The sequence below is a fragment of the Nymphalis io genome, chromosome 13, assembly GCF_905147045.1.
Source record: "Nymphalis io chromosome 13, ilAglIoxx1.1, whole genome shotgun sequence".
Classification (NCBI taxonomy): domain Eukaryota; kingdom Metazoa; phylum Arthropoda; class Insecta; order Lepidoptera; family Nymphalidae; genus Nymphalis; species Nymphalis io.
Window position 1 is genome coordinate 11,820,344 of NC_065900.1, and position 20,178 is coordinate 11,840,521.

At 32.8% G+C, this 20,178-nt stretch overlaps 2 protein-coding genes across 2 annotated transcripts; both read right to left on the reverse strand.

The window, feature by feature from the left end:
- Window positions 1–95: 95 nt before the first annotated feature.
- Window positions 96–6,853, reverse strand: LOC126772920 (uncharacterized). Its single transcript, XM_050493521.1, has 10 exons — window positions 6,756–6,853; window positions 5,775–6,041; window positions 4,664–5,714; window positions 4,182–4,371; window positions 3,530–3,664; window positions 3,224–3,320; window positions 3,042–3,140; window positions 2,429–2,577; window positions 877–1,050; window positions 96–324 (listed from the first exon to the last, which is right to left on the reverse strand). Exons 1-10 carry the CDS (start codon window positions 6,756–6,758, stop codon window positions 183–185), a joined length of 2,307 nt encoding a protein of 768 aa, XP_050349478.1. The 5' UTR covers window positions 6,759–6,853; the 3' UTR covers window positions 96–182.
- Window positions 6,854–7,483: 630 nt separating this feature from the next.
- On the reverse strand, window positions 7,484–19,976 carry LOC126772927 (phosphopantothenate--cysteine ligase). Its single transcript, XM_050493529.1, has 7 exons — window positions 19,565–19,976; window positions 18,055–18,196; window positions 16,455–16,683; window positions 15,801–16,015; window positions 14,642–14,827; window positions 13,990–14,092; window positions 7,484–13,664 (listed from the first exon to the last, which is right to left on the reverse strand). The coding sequence occupies exons 2-7, from the start codon at window positions 18,184–18,186 to the stop codon at window positions 13,591–13,593; spliced, it is 939 nt and encodes a 312-aa protein (XP_050349486.1). The 5' UTR covers window positions 18,187–18,196; window positions 19,565–19,976; the 3' UTR covers window positions 7,484–13,590.
- Between the last annotated feature and the right edge of the window lie 202 nt (window positions 19,977–20,178).

The following is a 20,178-nucleotide window of genomic DNA, read 5'->3' on the forward strand; positions in this document are numbered from 1 at the left end:
TGTTTCGGAAAGCACTCTGACCTCTGATTTATTAACCAAAGGAATTAATATACGAAAATCATTTTTTTCAAATTTTTAATAACTGTCATGGTTGTTAATACAAAATATCTTAAATCTGATATATGCATTACTAAGCATACGAATCCACGCAAGGCGAAGTCTCGAAAGGCAGCTCGTAACGGTCACCTGGTTTTGGAGTTGTTTAACAGCTGATCATATTTCTTCATGTGTTTTGAAGCGAGTTCCGCGTCCACATCAGTTAGAAAGTAGGCTTCGAAGTTCGGAAGCGGTCGTAGTATCGCATAAAGACGTTCAGCGTATTTCCTAAAATAGTAAAGTTACTGTTTGCGATTTACAAATAAAGATAATAATTAAGCAATAAACAACGGATTCGGGTTAAAATTAACTGCAATCTTGGTTCGAGATGACCCGGTGGCTAGAACGCGTAAATTTTATTCGTTGATCGTGGGTTTATACCTTTACTGTAGGTATTTTTTATAATTTAATTAAATATTATAAGAGTTGCAGAACAAACCACGAGTCCAATTTTTACGTCTCTTTATTGCGCTTTCTACAGTATGACTGACTGTACAGAGAAGTTACAACATCGAGCACGACTATCTTATTACAAAAATATAGTGTTACAAAATTAAATACCTATGTGCACACAGCACAGGTTCAAACATGACTTTCCATGTGCTTTATATATATATAATATATATAGGGTTTATAATCGTGTGGAGAGGAGGCCTTACCTCAGCGGGGGAATATCCACAGGTTATTATAGTATAAGTCAAATTTATTTTATGCAACTAAGGTTAACGGTGATGGTTATGGTGATGGTATAAGTATCAAATACGAGCTGTCGAGCTATACCTTGTGTCAATATTTTTATCTTGTAATAATTCCGCTAGTGAGCGTAAAGCGTGTCTCCGCGCTGCGGCTGCGGATGGAGGGCGCGTGCGCAGAATCTGTCGGCCTCCTTCCGCCAGGGCGCAACACACAACGAGTAGACGTGCGGATGAGCAACGGACTAATATGCTCTTGTGACTGAAATGTCAATTTATGTTTATTCCTCATATTGTTCCCAAATAGTAACGGTAGTATTGAAAAAATGAAAAGTTACAACATTTCAAGATAATCTAGAATAGACAAATATCAGCTCAGTAGAACTATGATCATATCAGATATATTTTCGATTTTTAAGCTCTGTAATCTGTAACTGACGGTAATATTTCTTATATATATGGTAGATCACATACACGAAAACTCGTGTCAAAAACAACAAAGCTCTTTTAAGTTTTTCTAGATTATCTGACCTATGGACACTTGAAATTCTGCAATATTGTCTTTGGTATTTTAAATGATTACATACAGGCAATATGTACCTATTTATAATTTACTAACTGACCTGTGCCCACTTCATTGGGTGATAAAAATTTTTTAATTGTGATCGATTGGCCGAACATTAATAAAATTGTCTCGCGTATTTGATATTTTAAATTATCTCTTAAACTATGGAATCAAAAAACAAACAGTAAACAACTAATTTTATATGAATAAAATTTCCTTGGTGATAAAGAAATTTATTTCTAAATAAATTGACGTGTTGTATATGAAAAAAAAAACGTCTAATAGAAATATCACTCAATAGATTACAACATGGTGGCTTTTACATACCTATGTCGTATTATCTTTTTAACCATTGGTCCAAATTATATGCAGTAAAAATGTAAAGTCAGTTTTGTTTTAAGCACTTGAGGATTTAAGTTTAGTTATTTTGAAAAGAATTCATAATTGTTAATATTATGACCAATAGACATGACCTAACGATTTAATTTTTTTTTTAATATAAAAAACTACATTTTGTGACTTAAATATAAAATTAAGACGTATGCTGTCGCTGAATTTTTTGTAGGCATTATCAAGCTCTACAATTTTTCTGTAGAACTCAATCATATATCTCTCATCGTTAAGGCAGTATTCGTAAGAAAGGTTTACATTCGATTGTTTTTTCTCCGACTAACTTTGCAAATCCCACTACCATGAAAAAGTATTTTCATTTTTCAGATTAATACTCACAAATGATGTGGCTTTCTATTGGTAAAAGAATTTTCAAAATCGGTTAGGTAGATCCAGAGTTTACCCCCTACAACCTCACAAACTTTACCTCTTTATAATATTAGTATAGATGTGGTTACAAAAGATATGTCAAACAATATTTAGCTAATGGCTTAAAATCTCGAACTTGCTTGCAAAAGTTCTTTTCATTGTGCCTCGGAAATCAAGTCAGGATTATTGAAATTTTTAATAAAAAAATATCCTAAAACTACATTTTTCTGTAAATGGAAAGTACATAATATTATCCAATATACTTTATATCACCAAATATAAAAAGCGTTATATGAAAATGACATGTAGTCATTACCTGACTCCATATACGCAGATGGCGGCGACACACTGCGTGACGTCAGCACTGCAGACGATGTCGTCGAGAGCAACGTTTGCTTCTCGCCTCACGGGCCGATTGTAACTACCAGTCTTTATCAATAACGCTGACATAGCTTCATAAAAGTCCTACGTATAAAATTATCCTTAACTATTTTTGCAATAAATTTTATATGTAAGAAAAGAAGAAAAGACTATTCTGTATATATAGGTAATTATGATATTAATTTATTATCTTTGAAAATTTGCAAGAGATACCCGTTTTGTTTTTAATTATCATCACGTACAATGGGGAACACGACAATTTTGAAAATCGACATTGATATAAATTAGAAATATGTACAGAACGTAATCCTGTGAAATGGCATACGATTTTCATGGCGTTTAATGTATTCAATTTGAGATGTTCGCGATAAGTCATACAACGATGCTATTTTAATGTGTTAAAATATCCCAAAGAAAAATGCTCTATAGGGAAAACTTATGAGGCGTCATATTGGAAAAGCGATAGTAGAGCAACTTGGAATAAAAGCTTTACTTATGCATATCATGAGTATTAACGTCCTTTTACATATTATAGAAAAAATGCTCACAGGCTTTTTAGTATAGTTGGTATTTTTTAAAATTTCCGCAAGAGTCTTGCAAGCTGCACGTGCGACTTGCGTGCGCGGAGACTCTATGTGCCCCGACACCTGGTATACAATACTACCATATAATTATCATTTCTTTGCAAATAAAATAATAAAATTCCACGTGATGAATGATAAGTGTACACCTGTCTTATTAAATCAGCAATGCGATTTTCCGTGACAACAGACCAAAATTTTTCTAAAGCTTTTGGTAAATCTCCTAATGTCTCTGTTATTTCAACCCTAAAAAAATAAACAGTTGAAAAATTAGTAAAATGTACAAAAAATAACCTATGATAAAATAGTTTACTTTAAAGATATTAATAATTGATACTATGTAAGCAATTTGTTTGGTGCTAGAAGTGAGTGAATATATAACATTAATGATGCATACGTACATAATAATTAAATGGCTGTTAGTCTTTAATTCAAATTTAAAGCGTAAATGTTACCAAGACGTCGATCGCAGTCTACGTAGTAATTCAGTACAGAGAAGGTCACAAGCTTTTTCAGCAGTATCGCATATCTTGCTTTCATTGGGAGATGACAAGCTAGTAGGCGATACACTTCTGCTTGAATACTTAGTCCTATTCAGAGGAGGCAAACGTTTTTCGAACTGTGATTATTAACCTCTACGTAGGGCTAGAGTTCGTATATTTAGTTATTTTTTTAAATATATATATAAATGTAATAAATGAGAGTGTCTCGTTAGTCTAATGGTTAGATACCGAAGTCGAATAAGATAAAAAGTGATTGGGATTTTCTGATGAAAAATTATCAGTAGCAGCCCGGAGTCTAGAAGTTGGAAGTGTGTGCACTCGCGTGCTTCAGAAAGCACATGGCTGTGCGCCTGAACTGTTTCCGGTCGTGTCGGATTTACCGTTCCATCGAATTATGAGTGTGTATGAATAAATAGTGCACCTGTGTTTGCTCAAACACTTGTGCAGTATAATATGTTCTGAGCAATCGGCTAGTCCTTAAGAGTTGCCGCCGCAGCCGATAACATCATAACGTAATAAATGTGAAGAACAAAATTATTAAGCAAATCAATTAAGTATGAGATATTTTTATAGTCATAATTTTTCTACATTACTTTATACAAACCTTGGTTTCTTAGCACTCATCTTTAACTCTTTTATTTTTCCTTGAATACTGATTATGTCGAAGGAACCGTTGATTGATGATTGTTGTATACTTGATGTAAAACAATTTGTTCTGTTATTCGTATTGTTAGTCAACCCTTCTAAGTGAATTGCGGGTAAGTGGATACTGTCTTTTAAAATCTTCATTGGCTCTATAAAATGTACAATAAAAAATCTGATAAGCTGACAGATTACAAATATTGCACTCTTTATTTGAATTGAATACAATGTATTTAATGTAATCATTTAATAGTAACAGTACCAAATTTTCTTACTCATCTTACAAAAAAATAAGGTCTAATATTAATTTTGGAGGTTAAAGACTTACTGTAAGTCTATTAATGAAATACAACGATGAGGTTCAGTACAATCGGGGAACGTTCGTGTATTATATTACAATATCTATAAAAAAATATGATTATAAATAAAAATATAAATCCTTACCATTGTTTTTGTTTATATTCGGACTTTCACCGGATGCCAAATCTTTTGTACCTATTTCCCATCTGTCAAATTGTTCATTCTGTCTTTCGTATAAGGAAGGCAGCGTGCCAGTTTTCTTAATATGTTTTTGATTATTGAGAGTAAATAAAAAGTTTAAATGGGGAGAACTTGGGCAAGACTGATTCTTATAAATAGGGGGTAATTTCAAATTGATATTATCGTTTGTGCTGTCGTGGTCTGTGAATAATGTTACCTTCATTCCAGCATTGTTCACAAAGAGAGTGTTGTTATCGCTATATCCGCTGGATTTAGTTAATGTTTCAACGCTTGGCGTTAAATCAACAATACTATCTTTTTTCTGTACTGTTTCTTCTGTAAGTGGCGATAACAAACCAATGTTTCGGACAGCCGGTTCCACGGATAAATTTGGTGATAATAACTGAGGACTCTGTGATAATTTATAATACAGCTCCTCAACATCGCTATCAATAGAATTTAGCATCTCGCTTGTTTCACTATTGTCATCTCTACTCTTAGTCTTACCATCATAGTATTCGTTTTCCATCAGAGAATCATTTTCGATATCAGAGTCGAAATTACTTGATTCAAATTCACTGGTGTAGCTATGAAGTATTGTACTTGGAGCTTTAATTTCCGTGTCTTCCTTCGATTCTTCAATGAAACGGATAACGCCTTCATCTAAATTATTTACACTCTTTCCATGCTCATCGTCAGTGTTTTTTTCTTGTTCTAATGGACTGAAAACAGTGGCCGTGTCTTCAAAAGTATTTGTTAAAATCAGACTATTGGTATAGTTTTGTACGTTACTGATATTTTTTTTAAACAATTTTCCATTGGTGGACTGTGTTTCTCTCAATTCATCACTATTATAGCTACGATTTGTACCAAGTATTTGTATTTTATACGCTATTGATTGGTTTTCGGTTATAGATACAAATGAAGTTTGTGTTTCCAGTGTGTTTTCTATTGGTTTATTTGTTTCTTTTTGAGCCAGTTCAATAATAGTCTTGCTGGTTTGTGTGAATATCTCCTGAGCTATAATGTTACATATTGGCAAGCTAGAGCCAGCTGATTTGTCTATGAAATGTACTGGATTGGTAGCTGCTTTAGTATTTTGTCTTACATTTAAAACTGATTCTTTATCTGTCAAATTTATGTTGCTCTCACTTTTATGCACTTGAAATGTTTTGTCACTGTCGTCACTATCATATTCTATGACGTATGTATCTTTACCAGAAGAATTATGTTTGTCTGAACTGCTGTCTGTAAAATCTAATGAATATACAGCTGAAGTGGTCACACTTTTTTGGGAATCGGTATATTTAACGTCACCCACAATGTCTTCGACTTCATCTTCCTATAAAACGAACTAAACTTTATAATCTATAAATATACTTCAATTAAAATTTACTCTCAAAGTTTATATAGTGAGCTAGTTTATAATTTACATTAAATATGTGTTGATTAAACTAATTATTGTTAACATATATAATTATATGTACAATAGAATTCAATAATAATAATAATAATAATATCCTGGGACATTTTTCACACACGGCCATCTGCTCCCAAATTAAGCTTGTACAAAGATTGTGCTATGGAAACCAGACAACTGATATACTACATATAGTACTTTTCTTTTGTAAATACATACTTATATAGATAATTACACCCGGACTCAGGACAAACAGGAACCGAAACATGCACACAAATATCTGTCCTGGGTGGGAAGCGAACCCACAATCTTCGGCGTGAAAGGCAAGTATCGACCCACCACGCCAAACGGCTCGTCAAAATTTAAGGTAATAAATACCTTAGACCAACATATACCTTGCTATTACTATTCGTGCACAAAGAAAATGAAACAATCTGTAACTCCATGTTTGTGGTGCTTTAAGTTATCATATTTGAACTGTGTGTCAATAATATGACATAACTCAGTTTGTATTAAAATCCTATACACTTAAAAATCTTTGGGGGAGGCCTTTGTCCAGCAGTGGACGTGTTTCGACTGATATGATGATGATGATGACACTTAATATTGATAAATAAAATGTATATGATAACTTACCATAATTACAAAATTTGGTACATAAATTAGAATAAATCATATCATGTAGCCGCCGTGCAACCACGAGACAGCGTATTCAGTATTTACTAATATTTACGTACAATTCTGACGGGCCATGACACTTTGAACAAGGAAAATATGCAATGTAAACTTTTTTAATACACAATAATTTAAATAGTTTATATTTAAAAAGTTAAGCTATAATTTTTTTAAACTCATTAATATCGTATAATTCATCAATGTCATACTACTTAATAGCTAAAATTTATTATAATTTTATATAAATCGTCACATAACGAAAAAGGTGTATTCCTACTCTTTTTTTTTATAGAATAGGAAGGTGGACGAGCATATGGGCCACCTGATGGTAAGTGGTCACCAAACGCCCTTAGACATTGGCATTGTAAGAAATGTCAACCATCGCTTATAGCCAATGCGCCATCAACCTTGGGAACTAAGATTTTATGTCCCTTGTGCCTGTAATTACACTGGCTCACTCACCCTTCAAACCGGAACAAAACAATATCAAGTATTCCTGTTTTGCGGTAGAATATCTGATGAGCGGGTGGTACTTACCCAGACGAGCTTGCACAAAGCCCTACCACCAGTAAAGCGACCTTCCCTCTTTCTCTTTATTTAAATGATTTTTTGTTTATAATCATTCATTTGTTCAGTATTTCTTTAAATAAGCAGTCAATTTTTTGGTTAAACTAAATAAAACAAATAAATAAAATGATGAAATATATATTCAGTTCTAATAAAATCTCATCGAACACTACCACATTTTTGTAGAACATTATCACAACAAGGTATACCCATTTGTTTGATAGTACCAGAGACGTAGCCAGACACAGCTGTTTCTAAAATAAAGACGCATCGGAAAATGGTACCTAAATGCGGGTCTACACGGTTCAGTTTTAGTTGACCAAAAATCATATGCAGACTAATTGAAATTGATTCAAGAATGATCAATGATCAACTATAATCGACTGGAATGAAAGCGGATTTATTTAATGATTAATCCGACAGTTTAAGCAATATTTCATTCCGGTGTGAAACTTCACTGGCTACGCCTATACACATACATATTTTATTCACACGAAACGCCTAAAGGATAAGTAAATAGTATATAGAAATTACTTGAAGTTCACGTTAAATTATTTTAATGGCAATGTTCCATTCATTTTACAACGACGATGTTAAAATGGCGGTTACACAAGCGGCACATTTTCATCCGACACATGTAGGTTTCCCGCCAAACACGATATGAATTATAAAAACAAATAAAGCAAAATGCAGTGATGCTTGCTCAGTTTTGGGTCCGGAATCTCCGCGGAATCGGCCACCTCAGGCTGTATATTTGCAGCGAAGTTTTTTTCAGGCTAATCTTCAATGCTGTTATCGTTGAACGATTAATGAGTATGCTGATCAATTTTTTTTTGATTTGATGTAAATTAAATTCCTAAGAACCAGTACCTTATAAGTGTGCCCTTAATTAAACGAACTTGTTAACGTCGTTGCCATTAAAAAATATTTAACATAAATCTCAAGGTCACAATTGGTAACACAAGTATATATATATATATACACATGAGGACTATAGATCTTATTGTCTGATAAACACGACGACGGGATAATCAGTGTGCCAAGTGCAATTTTTATATATACATTTTTTTTTATATTTATACATTAGTATAGAATGATAGAGATAATAATCGGAATTCCATACAAATCAACACTATCGTATAAGTAAAAAAAAGCGCACTAGGCACACTGAAGACCAAACAATATGTCAATGTGTGCGATGTATTTAGTCTTTAATGCTACTCATTGTTTCAAATATAATTTTTCAAACATCGAATGTGAACTTTTAAATAAAGAATAACGTGAAATATTAAACGTTATATAGAATACAAGAAACGGGGGCAATTTGTCTTGTTTTATCTTAAATTGATAATACATTCGTACGGGTTCGGTTAGTCACAGAGCAGATTGTAAAAAATCTTTGTGTGCCGAAATAACAGATTAAAAATATAAGTCAAAAACCATAGACAAATCGAGAGTTCCTTATGAGTTTGTTTGTGAATATGTCTTTTTAATATAATTTGTTTAGGATAAATTATCGTTTTGAGTGTTAAGAGTTAAATAAGCTACTTTACATAAAACACAACTATCGTCATGTAGGTAAAAATAAAATATTACTATAATTACAATAATCAATAGCTAAAATAAATTAATCGCAATAAAAAATCGATTAGTATGACTTCAATAAATAAATAAAAAAAATATATTTCGAACATTTTAGTCAAAGTAGGCTGAAACAAGTTTTTTTTTTATTAGAAATATAAAACATCAGTCGAAGTATTTGGAAAGGTTTACATCTAAGATTTACATTTTCTATAAAAATCTATACATACGTTTATTACGTATCACACACCTTAAACAAGTGGCACACACAAACATTATGGTTACATTTTTTTTTTATATACAACCTCTATGCATTTCTTTATCTTTATTAAATTTTTTGAATATAATACGCAAAATTTCGTTATAGTATATAAATAAAAATTAAAAAGATTTACATATAACAGCGAATATTTTTTTTAATTAAATTCATATGACAGATAATAAATATACATAAAATAACTTACAAAGAGGTTGGTATTATATTACATCTACGGAGATTAGATAACAACAAGATTTCACAAACATCTATATAAATAAATACCCTTTACATCCAACAACAATACAACTATATAGATTATATAGACAAGTATAGTGTACTAAAACCACTTAAACAAATAACCGTACATTAACATTAAAATATTTAACTAACATACAGACAATCAGACAAAGACAATCAGATATATTAAAAAAATCCTCAGAATTTTGATAGCATTGTAACTAATATATACGGATTGTCTAACTCGGTTATTACATCAATGATATATTATTACGTAAAATATATTTTTTTTTTTACAATATGGGGAACTATAAATGATCTTGATATGCAATTTTTACATACATTATGTCGAACTGTATTATTTTACTTTATTAAAAAAAGTTTTAAGCCTCTTTAATTAGACCTAAAAATTAAAACACATCACCATAGATAATTTTATCTACATATAAAAATAAGGCATATAAAACATAATATATTATATTTTCTTAGCTATGTTTTTCAGTTATTAATAATTAATCTAACTAAACAATAAGGCATCGCTATAATCTTTGTTGGATTTATAAATTTGCCCCGAAAAGTAATGTTATATAAACGTTTTTCAAATTTCTATATTCAAGCGAAATTGTATTGTAGTACATTGATTTAAAATTGTATCTGCGTAAGAATTTGACACTAAGAATTATTCTAGAGTAGTAGAAATCACCATCAGAAGGCGTCGGCGTTTGAATACGAACGACAAGCGACCGTGACGTTTTACAGAGTAGAATCATAGACAAAGTAAAAGAATTGATGATTTCCTAGCTGAGAAGTAAATATCGGCGAAAAGATATGAGGAAGATAAAACTCTGCGTCCCTTTCTAAAATGATTGGTCCACAGGTCTTTTTTCTTTTAAACGCGATTTAGAATACTTGTATATAGAGAGAATCACTTGTATACAGAGTGGACACGTGGAGTTGACTCCATTATCTTTGTCTATGGTAAGCGCTCACTGTGCTATTGTACCGGTAGCGTCGCAATCGCTCAAATACTTTACACACATCATTACATAAGTCTTTTATGACGGTCGCATTTTTCAATGCTTACATTGTATAAACCTGTCCATATGGACGCAAGTTATTTTTTGCATGAAAATTTATTCGTGTGCTCGAGATTATGATGTCAATTAAATGGCAAATCTTAAGCGAGCTTCCATGGATAACCCATGGCTTTACCTATTGCTATTTCGCTATCGTATTAGCTTCTCTTGGTCTCACGAGTGTGTCCGACCTTTTAATAGATTAAGACATTTACCTTCTGCCGACCAAATAAATAAACTATAAAAATACTTTTTAATATTCGACTTAATGTATTAATGGTAGATGTCATTTTAATTACAATTATAAACAATAATGATTTATATGTTTTTTATAATACAATACAAAAACTACTCAAAGTTTACATTACATTACGACTAAATGTGGTTAATATATTATATAAATATATATATATTTCTTATATTTAATAACACCAATAATTTAAATTTATTAATTCACACACGATTCAATTAAATTTCAAATTACAAATAGTTTAGCACACATTAACGTTTTTATACTCTTTTTTTTTAAATAATTTTTGTCATTGCCATAGACAATTTTGGCCACATCCGAGTTCTAATTAGAGATGTGACGTATATACTGTGACATTTGTAACAGACTCAAATCCAGGTATCGACTTGGTTGCTCCGCGGTAGGTTTTTTAACAGAGTAGAAACGCGTATCGAGTATTTGGAAGTATTTCTAAGTCAGAACACTGACTGAACTAAAACTCAAAGAAACTTACTAATCTGTTGGACTCGCATGACACAACTTTACAAGACGTGCATACGCGATAGGTAAAAACGTAAAATAATTTTTAAATTTCACTGTAGACAACTGCTAAATCATTTTTTTTATTAAGTGTCATGTTTAGTTCGAATCTCATGATGACAATAACTTGCCAGACACTTTAAATTACAGTTATTGTAACTAACATTTTTTACTAATCTTTAACACATCAAATACAACGATAATATCATTTATATACTTTTTATTATATTATACTAACATAATTTACGATACATACAAACATATAAGATGGAAATTTTACCATCTCGTGTATTTCATCATCATTCATCTCATCATGAAAACATATTTTTGCACAGATTAACTAAAAATAAAATCCATATGAACACTTTGCTTTCGTCTGCTCATGTATCCATATCGTAGACCAATTGTATATATACGTTGATTCGTATGTCCTAGATACATATATTATACGTACATACGTAGGACATACGGTTTGCGTGTTTAATTATTAAAATACAGTCTCCTGTTATATAGCAGTCTGCATAATGTAGTTAACTATCCAATATTACAAGATAGTATATGGACGTCTTAGTTTCGATATTTACAAATATGGATGCTTTTTTAACTGATAGCGTGCAAATAACTCCATACTAATAAAGTGCGCACAAGATTTTAAATGTTCGAGTTATAGCGCCCCGGTCGCCTGATCCCCCGGGCGGGTACTTGCGCATGCGCCTTTGTTTAATAAAGGCACGCGCACGTGCTGCAAAATTTATTTAGGAATTGCATATTTAGTTTTCGTTCATTGAATATTATTAATTGTAAATTTGTCTATTCTCATATATAACATAGTAATAATAAATTAATATATAATTTAAGTATACATATTAGACGAAAACACTTTTATTACATAATTTCAAATGCTAAATTATATGGATATATCTGTATATTATATATATGTCTAAATTATGCGATGTCTCCTGTTTTATAAGTACAAAGTCGATATTTTTTGTATTTTTTTACACGACTACCCAAAAAAAAGGAAGATTTATTGTTTTCAGGGCTCATGTAAACATATATGTGAGTTTCTTTATTCCACCATAACTTTTAAATGTGTGATAGATTTGAATATATGGCGTGTTCTTAGAATAATTACATCATCCCGCGTGACACTGGCTATAATTTTTTTACTTCTCAATTCGTTCCATTGCAAGACAGTTGTGTTTCAATAATTTTTGACAACGTCATTATTAGTTATTTCCCTTACAACATGAGTATAGTATATATATATATATATACATTTAACGACGATTTCGACAGATATTTGCAGTCAGTAGATTAATTTTATTATTTAAGTATTAAGAAATAATTTAACTTTAACAATTATACAAATAATATTATTTATATCTATTATTATTACTATTATTTGTAAACATAAAACTATCTCAACTAGATGCATAATGAAATCTTTTCAAATTTAGAAAATATTTATAAATAATTGTTAAAATTTATCTCACGATACTAAATCAACTAGAACTGGTAACAAGACAATATTTGATTAAGTATTCCATAGATTAAAAATATACTTATATATAAACTTATTAAACATAAGTTTCGTTTCCCTATTGTTTGTCAAATAACCTATGACAAATGATTATTTTACAAAAAAAAAAAAAAAACCTTTTAGAAACTATTCAGGTGACAAACATCTTGTTCTGAAAACATATACTTACAATATATAAATGCGATAGTGTGTGTGTTTGTTACGCTTTCGGGTCTTTACTACTCAACCGATTATCGTGAAATTACATGTTGTGGGAGTTACAGAGTACCCAATACCCAGAATACATGATCCCCTCTCAGACTGGCGGAAATTATTCGTTTTATTAAAAGATCATTTGACAAACACTCAGTTCGCAAATGTTACCTACCATTATAATTATATTCTATGATTACACGTGTGTCTTCGACACATTAATTAATCATACAACTAGTAGCTTGTATAAATATGATATACAATTTTTCGGAAGTTGTTACAGTTTGTAAAATATTACTCGTCCTCTGTTTACTATCAAACTACGAGACCCCCATTTACACGACACGCCACACGACACGGTCGCGCTATAATTGCGGCTCGGCAACGATACGGCCAAATCGCACACGAACCGCTAAAGTATCTCGAGCCACTCGGCCGAGCCGACACCGACACGGCAACGTGACCGAGGGCGCTCGGCGCTCGGCTCGGCTCGGCTCGGCTCGGCTCGGCTCGGCTCGCGGCGGGCCCGCCTACACGGTGAGGTAGAGCCGCGCCAGGCGGGCGCGCGGGGCTCAGCGCGCGCCGCCCGCGTGCGCGCCGTGCAGGCGCACGATCTCCCCCACGATGGTCGCCTCGATGTCCACACCTGCCGAGCGCTCGGGTTATTATATCTCATCATAAGATTTGGTAAGACCAAATATATTCATGCGTATTATGAGCATTAAGGGGCTTCTTGGATCTTGGATGGTTATTGGTAGCGATCGTGGAAGGAGTAATTTATACTACTCGGCGAATGGTTACGGGCGAGTGAGTCAGTGTAAATATAGACACAGGGAACATAACATCTTGTATCTCACGGTTGGTGGTACGTTGATGGTAAAAAGAGTGATTTATTACTGTTGCAAATTGTGTCCTCCTTTATTTTTTATTTTATGTGGGATATTTAATTAAAAGACGAAAAAAATGTATACCTGCGTGTACTTCTTCTCTGGTGAGTACGATTTCCTGGTTCGCATCCGGAGAGACCAGTATCACTCTCTGGTGGCGCGTTTGTAACAGATTCGCTACCACCATCTGGAAATTGTTGGAACCGTTGATTTTAATATTGTCAAAAAAAAATATATTAAGCAAAATAGTGTACTTGGTACACACCAAAAAGTTTGTACCATTATTATGACTCAAAGCATCTAACAGCTAACTACACGAATCAGAATTAAGTATTAGAAAAAATATAACCAATATAAAAACTAAAAATATATATTTTTTATGTAATAGGTAGGCGAACGTGCAAATGGGCCATCTGATGATATATGGTCATCACCGCCCATACACATTGGCGATATAAAAAACATTAATCATTCCTTACATTGCAAAAGAACCGTCAACCTTGGGATTTTTATTACGGCCTAACTTATCAACGAGGGTTCAATGGGTGATTAGATAAACAATGCTGTTTCGGCTAAGCAACTTTTATAAGAAAAGTTAGTTCCCAAGGTTGGTGGCGTATTGGCGATGTAAGAGGTGGTTAAAATTTACATTTCCAATGTTTATCGGTGGTGGTAATTACTCACCATTAGGTGACTCATTTGCCTACCTTTTTTAAACAAATTAAAAAAAACTTACCTTATGTTTATATTTTTCTAAGGCAGCTCTAGCTTTTGTTATTAGAAGATTTTCATCTGTTTCTAATTTGAAGGAGACCACATAAGCTTCCGGGACCCAGAGGTTGACGAGCGGGGCTAGCATTTTGGGCACTAAATGAAGTTGAATTACTGGCGGTCCACTCGCAGATTGCATCTTGTGTGTTGGCTGAAAAATATAATACGTGCTGGATTAGACGTAGCTCCGGTAAAAATATGCCTTCCACTCTACCTCTAAATAAAAACGTACCTAGTACGTTCGAAACGTAATTTTACAAGATTATATAAGACTAGTATATAAGATTATTAAAGTTACACTTGAATGAAAATGGAATCTGAATTCTACCGAGAAGAATTAAGAAATTTTTAAATTGCAAATACATACTAAATAATATTATAAATGCGATTTTATACCGAATATCTGAAGGCACGCCCTCCCCCCTTTCTCCTAACACGCGGCCGAGCCGCACTCGAAATTTTATTATATAAGCGAACACCCCGCCTAAAGAAGGATGAAATGTGATATTTTTTACATCTCATGTTAAGTTGGTTTTTACAAAAAAATATTGATTATGCACAATAGTATTTTACGGTGAATGTATGTACGTACTGTATATATGTAATATTGTTGTAAACATACTCTCGGGACATCCTTATATTTTTTCTAATATTTATGAAAATATACTGAAGTTACAATGTCAATTTTAAAGAATCCGGTCGATGACGATGAAACTAATGAAAAACGTGAACAGTATGTAGTAGGGAATATTATACGTAATACTTTATACGTTACGTTATGTCACGTTCTTGGATAAACTCGAAGACATCAATTTGGGACAGCAAGATTAATATCGTGTGTCGTGTCGAGTTACACGTGTCAAGGTTCTTTGCTAATTAAAACGTGTGCCTAATTTATTGTCGTGACCGAAATGTGTGCCAATCACATTTTTGACACATAAAAACAGTTTTCATTGGCCTAACCGGGGAACTGAACCTCGAGATCTACGTAGACAGTATTCAAAACTAACGAAGTCGAGACTCGAATCGAAAATAGTTTCAAGAATATCAAAGGTTTCTCGGGACGTTTTTCACGATGTTACTACGACCTGCATAATTAAGAGATAAAAATGAAAAGTGCTCACGACTCTGTCCTTGGGCACGTAGAAGTCGGACACGGCGGCGGCCAGGTACAGCAGCGCGCGCGAGCCCGAGCGCGCCAGGCACTCGCACGCGGCGCGCAGCAGCCAGAAGTACTCCGACACCGTCGTGAACGACACGTGCAGCAGCGCGCCCGCCGCGTGCGCCGCCTGGTAGCGCGCCAGCACGGGCGCCAGCGCGAACACGCTGTCCGGTTTCACTGAAACCGGACACGCAAACGTTGGGCTCGACTACGATATATTGCCGCGAGCCTGTAGCCTCTCCGATCCGTACCGACGATGGTCAGAAAAAATATCAGTAGTTAGACCCGTTTGGGTCCCTTCCGACCCTACAACGATTATTCTATCGCCGAAAAATTATATATAATAGTATATAATAACGCATCATTATGAAAAATTTATTGTGATCAGCAATATGGTAACTACAATACAATACTGTTCTTAACAATGAGGTCACGAATCTTGTTATTCGTGACCTCATTGTTAAGTACAGATAACAACATCAGCCTGAGTGCTTGTCTTTTGATTCGAGAACAAAAACGATAAGGGCGTCACTTTCCACCTTTCTATATATAATTTTCTTAAGAAACTGTAACTTTTCTGTACGTGGGACTATCTACTAAGTTACATAACATATACCTGTGATGGTAGTATTTGGTCCTTGTTCCTGCAAGTCCAGCATATCCAAAAGCTTTTGCCCACTGAAGTGCCTTGTGAAAGGTTCTAAGGACTTCTGCCGGTGCATGAATATGACGGCGTAACCGTGTTCCAGGAAGTATTCCGCTGAGGCTGAACCGCGCGTGCCCGCACTGAAGTTATCAACAAAACGAACCGTATTGTGTTCTAGTGGAACCGTTGTGCCACCGGACTGAAATTATATGTAAAAATATTAGCTTAGAATCTTAGGAACATGTATTAAATGATTTTGGAACGAAAATTTTAATAATGCTGATTCTATATTACGGTCCTTTAAAATAAATTAACAAAAATAAAAGTATTTCTATCCTGTTCTTGTTTAACTCTAGAGAAAGAGATAACAATATAAGACTGAACGAATTGAGAGTGATTGTGTGGAACAGAATTGGAATAAAAATTTTGTTAACAAAAGGCTTTTAAAGAAATATCAATATAATTATCAGTATAGAAACGTAACATCTATTTATAATATTTTAGCTAAAATAGCCCAGCGGATAATATACTTGGATTTAAAAGAAAATCGCGGGTTTAAATTTGTCACCAGATATTTTTCATGTACATATTACTATTGACGAGGCGTGATATAGGCGTGGTTGGTATATACTTATTATTTCACGCCGAAGGTTGTGGGTTCAATTCCCACCCAGGACTGACATTTGTGTGCATGAACATGTCTGTTTGTCCTGAGTCTGGGTGTAATCTATACTAATATTATAAAAAGGTGGCGGGCACCAACTGGATGCGGAAGGCGGAGGACAGGGAGCTTTGGCGCACCTTGGGAGAGGCCTATGTTCAGCAGTGGACAACGATTGGCTGTTGATGATTGATTGATTGATTTGATTATAAAAAGGTAAAGTTTGTGAGGTTGTACGGGGTAATCTCTGGCTCTACTGACCGATTTTGAAAATTATTTTACCAATAGAAAGCCACATTACTTCTGAGTGTCATAGGCTATATATTAACCCGAAAAATGAAAAGACTTTTTCGTGGTAGTCGGATGTTGTGGCCAACGCGACTTTTGGCGATAAATCATAGCACTCAGTACTAACCGAACCACAATAATAATTTCAATACAAGTAAAAATGTTTACCGCCCAAAAAAGTGGGCACGGGTCAGCTAGTTATCTATATAAGTATGTATTTTATTTACAAAAGAAAAGTAGTTTATGTAGTATATCAGTTGTCTGGTTTCCATAGTACAAGCTCTGCTTCATTTGGGATCAGATGGATGTGGGTTAATAATGTCCCAGGATATTATTATTATTTGTGCTCGGCGGTAAAGGACATAATGATGACAGAAAACCTGAAGGGATCATTTAATTGTCTGTATGTTTGTCTGTCAAATGTGTAACCACTAACCCCATTAAAGTAGCAGAGGCGGACTAAGCCTCAACCCATCTTTATGTACAGACATGTAAGCCCAGCAGTGGGACATTACCAGCCTGTTACTATTACTATACTACTATTATGTAATAATAGTTGTATTAGTAGCATAATTATGACAACATTAATAAATTACTCGTCCAATATCAAAACATACTCACAGTTACGAGAACAATTTTATTTCCATATTTGTCATGCCGTTCACAGAATTCCTTAAGGAGTGATCTATTGTCTTCAAAGTCAGTCGGAGGTAGATGTACAGCAAAGAATTCCTCCCAAGATCCACTCGCCATGGTGACACTTCTAATTGTATACAAATGTTATAATTTATAATTAAACTGTTTGTTTTCAATAATAAAACATATTTAGTATTATTATATTTCGATATTATGTTAGTTAAAAGATTTAACTGAAAATGGTAATGGTACACATATTACATTAAGCTAATAATTATTGAATATATAAACTGTATTGTAGTCACATACTTATATATATAATATATATACATATATATAATATATATATATACATATATATTATATATACAATTAATGTCTTTTTTAATGCAAATGTAATGGAATCATAAAAGATTAATAAGCACAAAACAATAACAAAACTGAAATGGCACAGATGCAAAATTATGTACAGAATGAAATAAATATGTTACAAAAAGAACTAGAGATAAACAGTGCATATAGTATAAATTATGAATGAATTGGTTGCAATAGATAGTTATATTACCTGGAGAAATGAGATGTTTAACAGCAAATTATAATATATATATTTTTCCAAGTCTATGTCTCATGGACGCAGTTTGTAAAGTAAATTTGTTTCAGGAAGTAATTAGGTAATTAGATTTAAGAAGCTTACATTGTTAAGGTCTCTGCTTTTGTAAGGATTCTTCAGTCTTAAAAGATATTTTATTGACAAAAATTATATTTAAATATTCCTCAGACTTATGTTTTAGTTTTATTTAGTAATGTTTTAGTATTAAAAATCAAAAATATATATTACATATATATATATATATATATATACAATTTGAGGAAATTTTTATTAAATAAAACATAACTATTCATTTATACCTTAAAATTCATGTATTTATAACATTTATAAGAGAGAAATGAGAAATTACTGGTGGTAGGGCTTTGTGCAAGTTCCTCTGGGTAGCTAACGCCAACCCATCAGAGATTCTAAGTAAAAGACGAGAATGTGTGTTAAAAAATGAAATTTTTAAATAGTAAGAAAGTTGATAATATGAGTTGACTAATTAAATATATAAATTAATATTTAATTATTACACAAATCATTAATTGTACTTTAAAACATACTATAGGAAATCCAGGAAGAAAAAAAAGGTTAAATAATTTTTCAACAACTAGTCTTGCAAAATAATAACATTTGTAACATACTTTAATATGCTGTCAAAACAATACAGCTAAGTTCATGTATTGATATTAAATAAAACTACTGTTAGGTACTGTAGTACATTATTTAGTGTATGATTTTTAAATAAAATATTCAATTATGTTCCTTTTACATTAGTGTTAACCTGAAATATGTTATCCTTTCAGATTGCTGTTTAAACTTGTATTTTTTAGGTTAATAGATTACCACTTGTTGATATAAAGGCTACTTAAATATTTCTTTCTTAATCAAGATATAACTTACCGTATTAGCTCTGCGTTGCGAATTGCGATGTTTAAGATATTACGAATAATTTTGTTTCTTAAATATGTATCTTGAGAGCTGAGATAATCATTAAGACACTGAATAATATACAATATTAACAAAATGTACTCCTAATTTGAACTTTATACTGTGGGGCACTGTGTCAAACGTCTGCCCTAGTAAGTTTTTAATATGACTAGGGAATAATCAATTAGCGGCTTTTATGGAAAAATCGATGCTTATTAGAACATCACTCAGCAGTTTACTCTTGCCATAAATTTAACGATTTGGGGTGTGCTTTGATTAGAAATTCTTGACCATATTGATAGGTCAGTTACTCCAATCGATTTTACTTTAATTTGATAAGGGACTAAGCCGCTTCGTATACTTATTTCGTTATCAAATCATGACAGTCATAGATAATAGTTAACTTGTGACAGTCTCTGACAATTATTGACGGAACGATAAAAAAGTATTATTTACGTATGTCATCAATGACAGACACCTTCATTTTTTTTCGTCTTTGGACCAAGTGACCTCGTCATTTAGCAAAAAAAAAAAAAAAATGCAACTATGAAATAAAAGAGATTTAAGTTTTTGTTATTTAGATATGA

Excerpts from the sequence above, each read along its gene's own strand:
- LOC126772927 (XM_050493529.1), bottom strand. The coding sequence starts at position 18,186 with ATGGCGAGTGGATCTTGGGAGGAATTCTTTGCTGTACATCTACCTCCG. Across the intron at positions 16,684-18,054 it reads ATAAAATTGTTCTCGTAACT|TCCGGTGGCACAACGGTTCC; the intron begins GTGAGTATGTTT and ends ATATAATTTCAG. Across the intron at positions 14,093-14,641 it reads TAGAAAAATATAAACATAAG|ATGGTGGTAGCGAATCTGTT; the intron begins GTAAGTTTTTTT and ends AACAATTTCCAG.
- LOC126772920 (XM_050493521.1), bottom strand. Across the intron at positions 3,665-4,181 it reads ATGAGTGCTAAGAAACCAAG|GACTAAGTATTCAAGCAGAA; the intron begins GTTTGTATAAAG and ends TCCTCTGAATAG. Across the intron at positions 3,141-3,223 it reads TTGCTGATTTAATAAGACAG|GTGTCGGGGCACATAGAGTC; the intron begins GTGTACACTTAT and ends ATTGTATACCAG.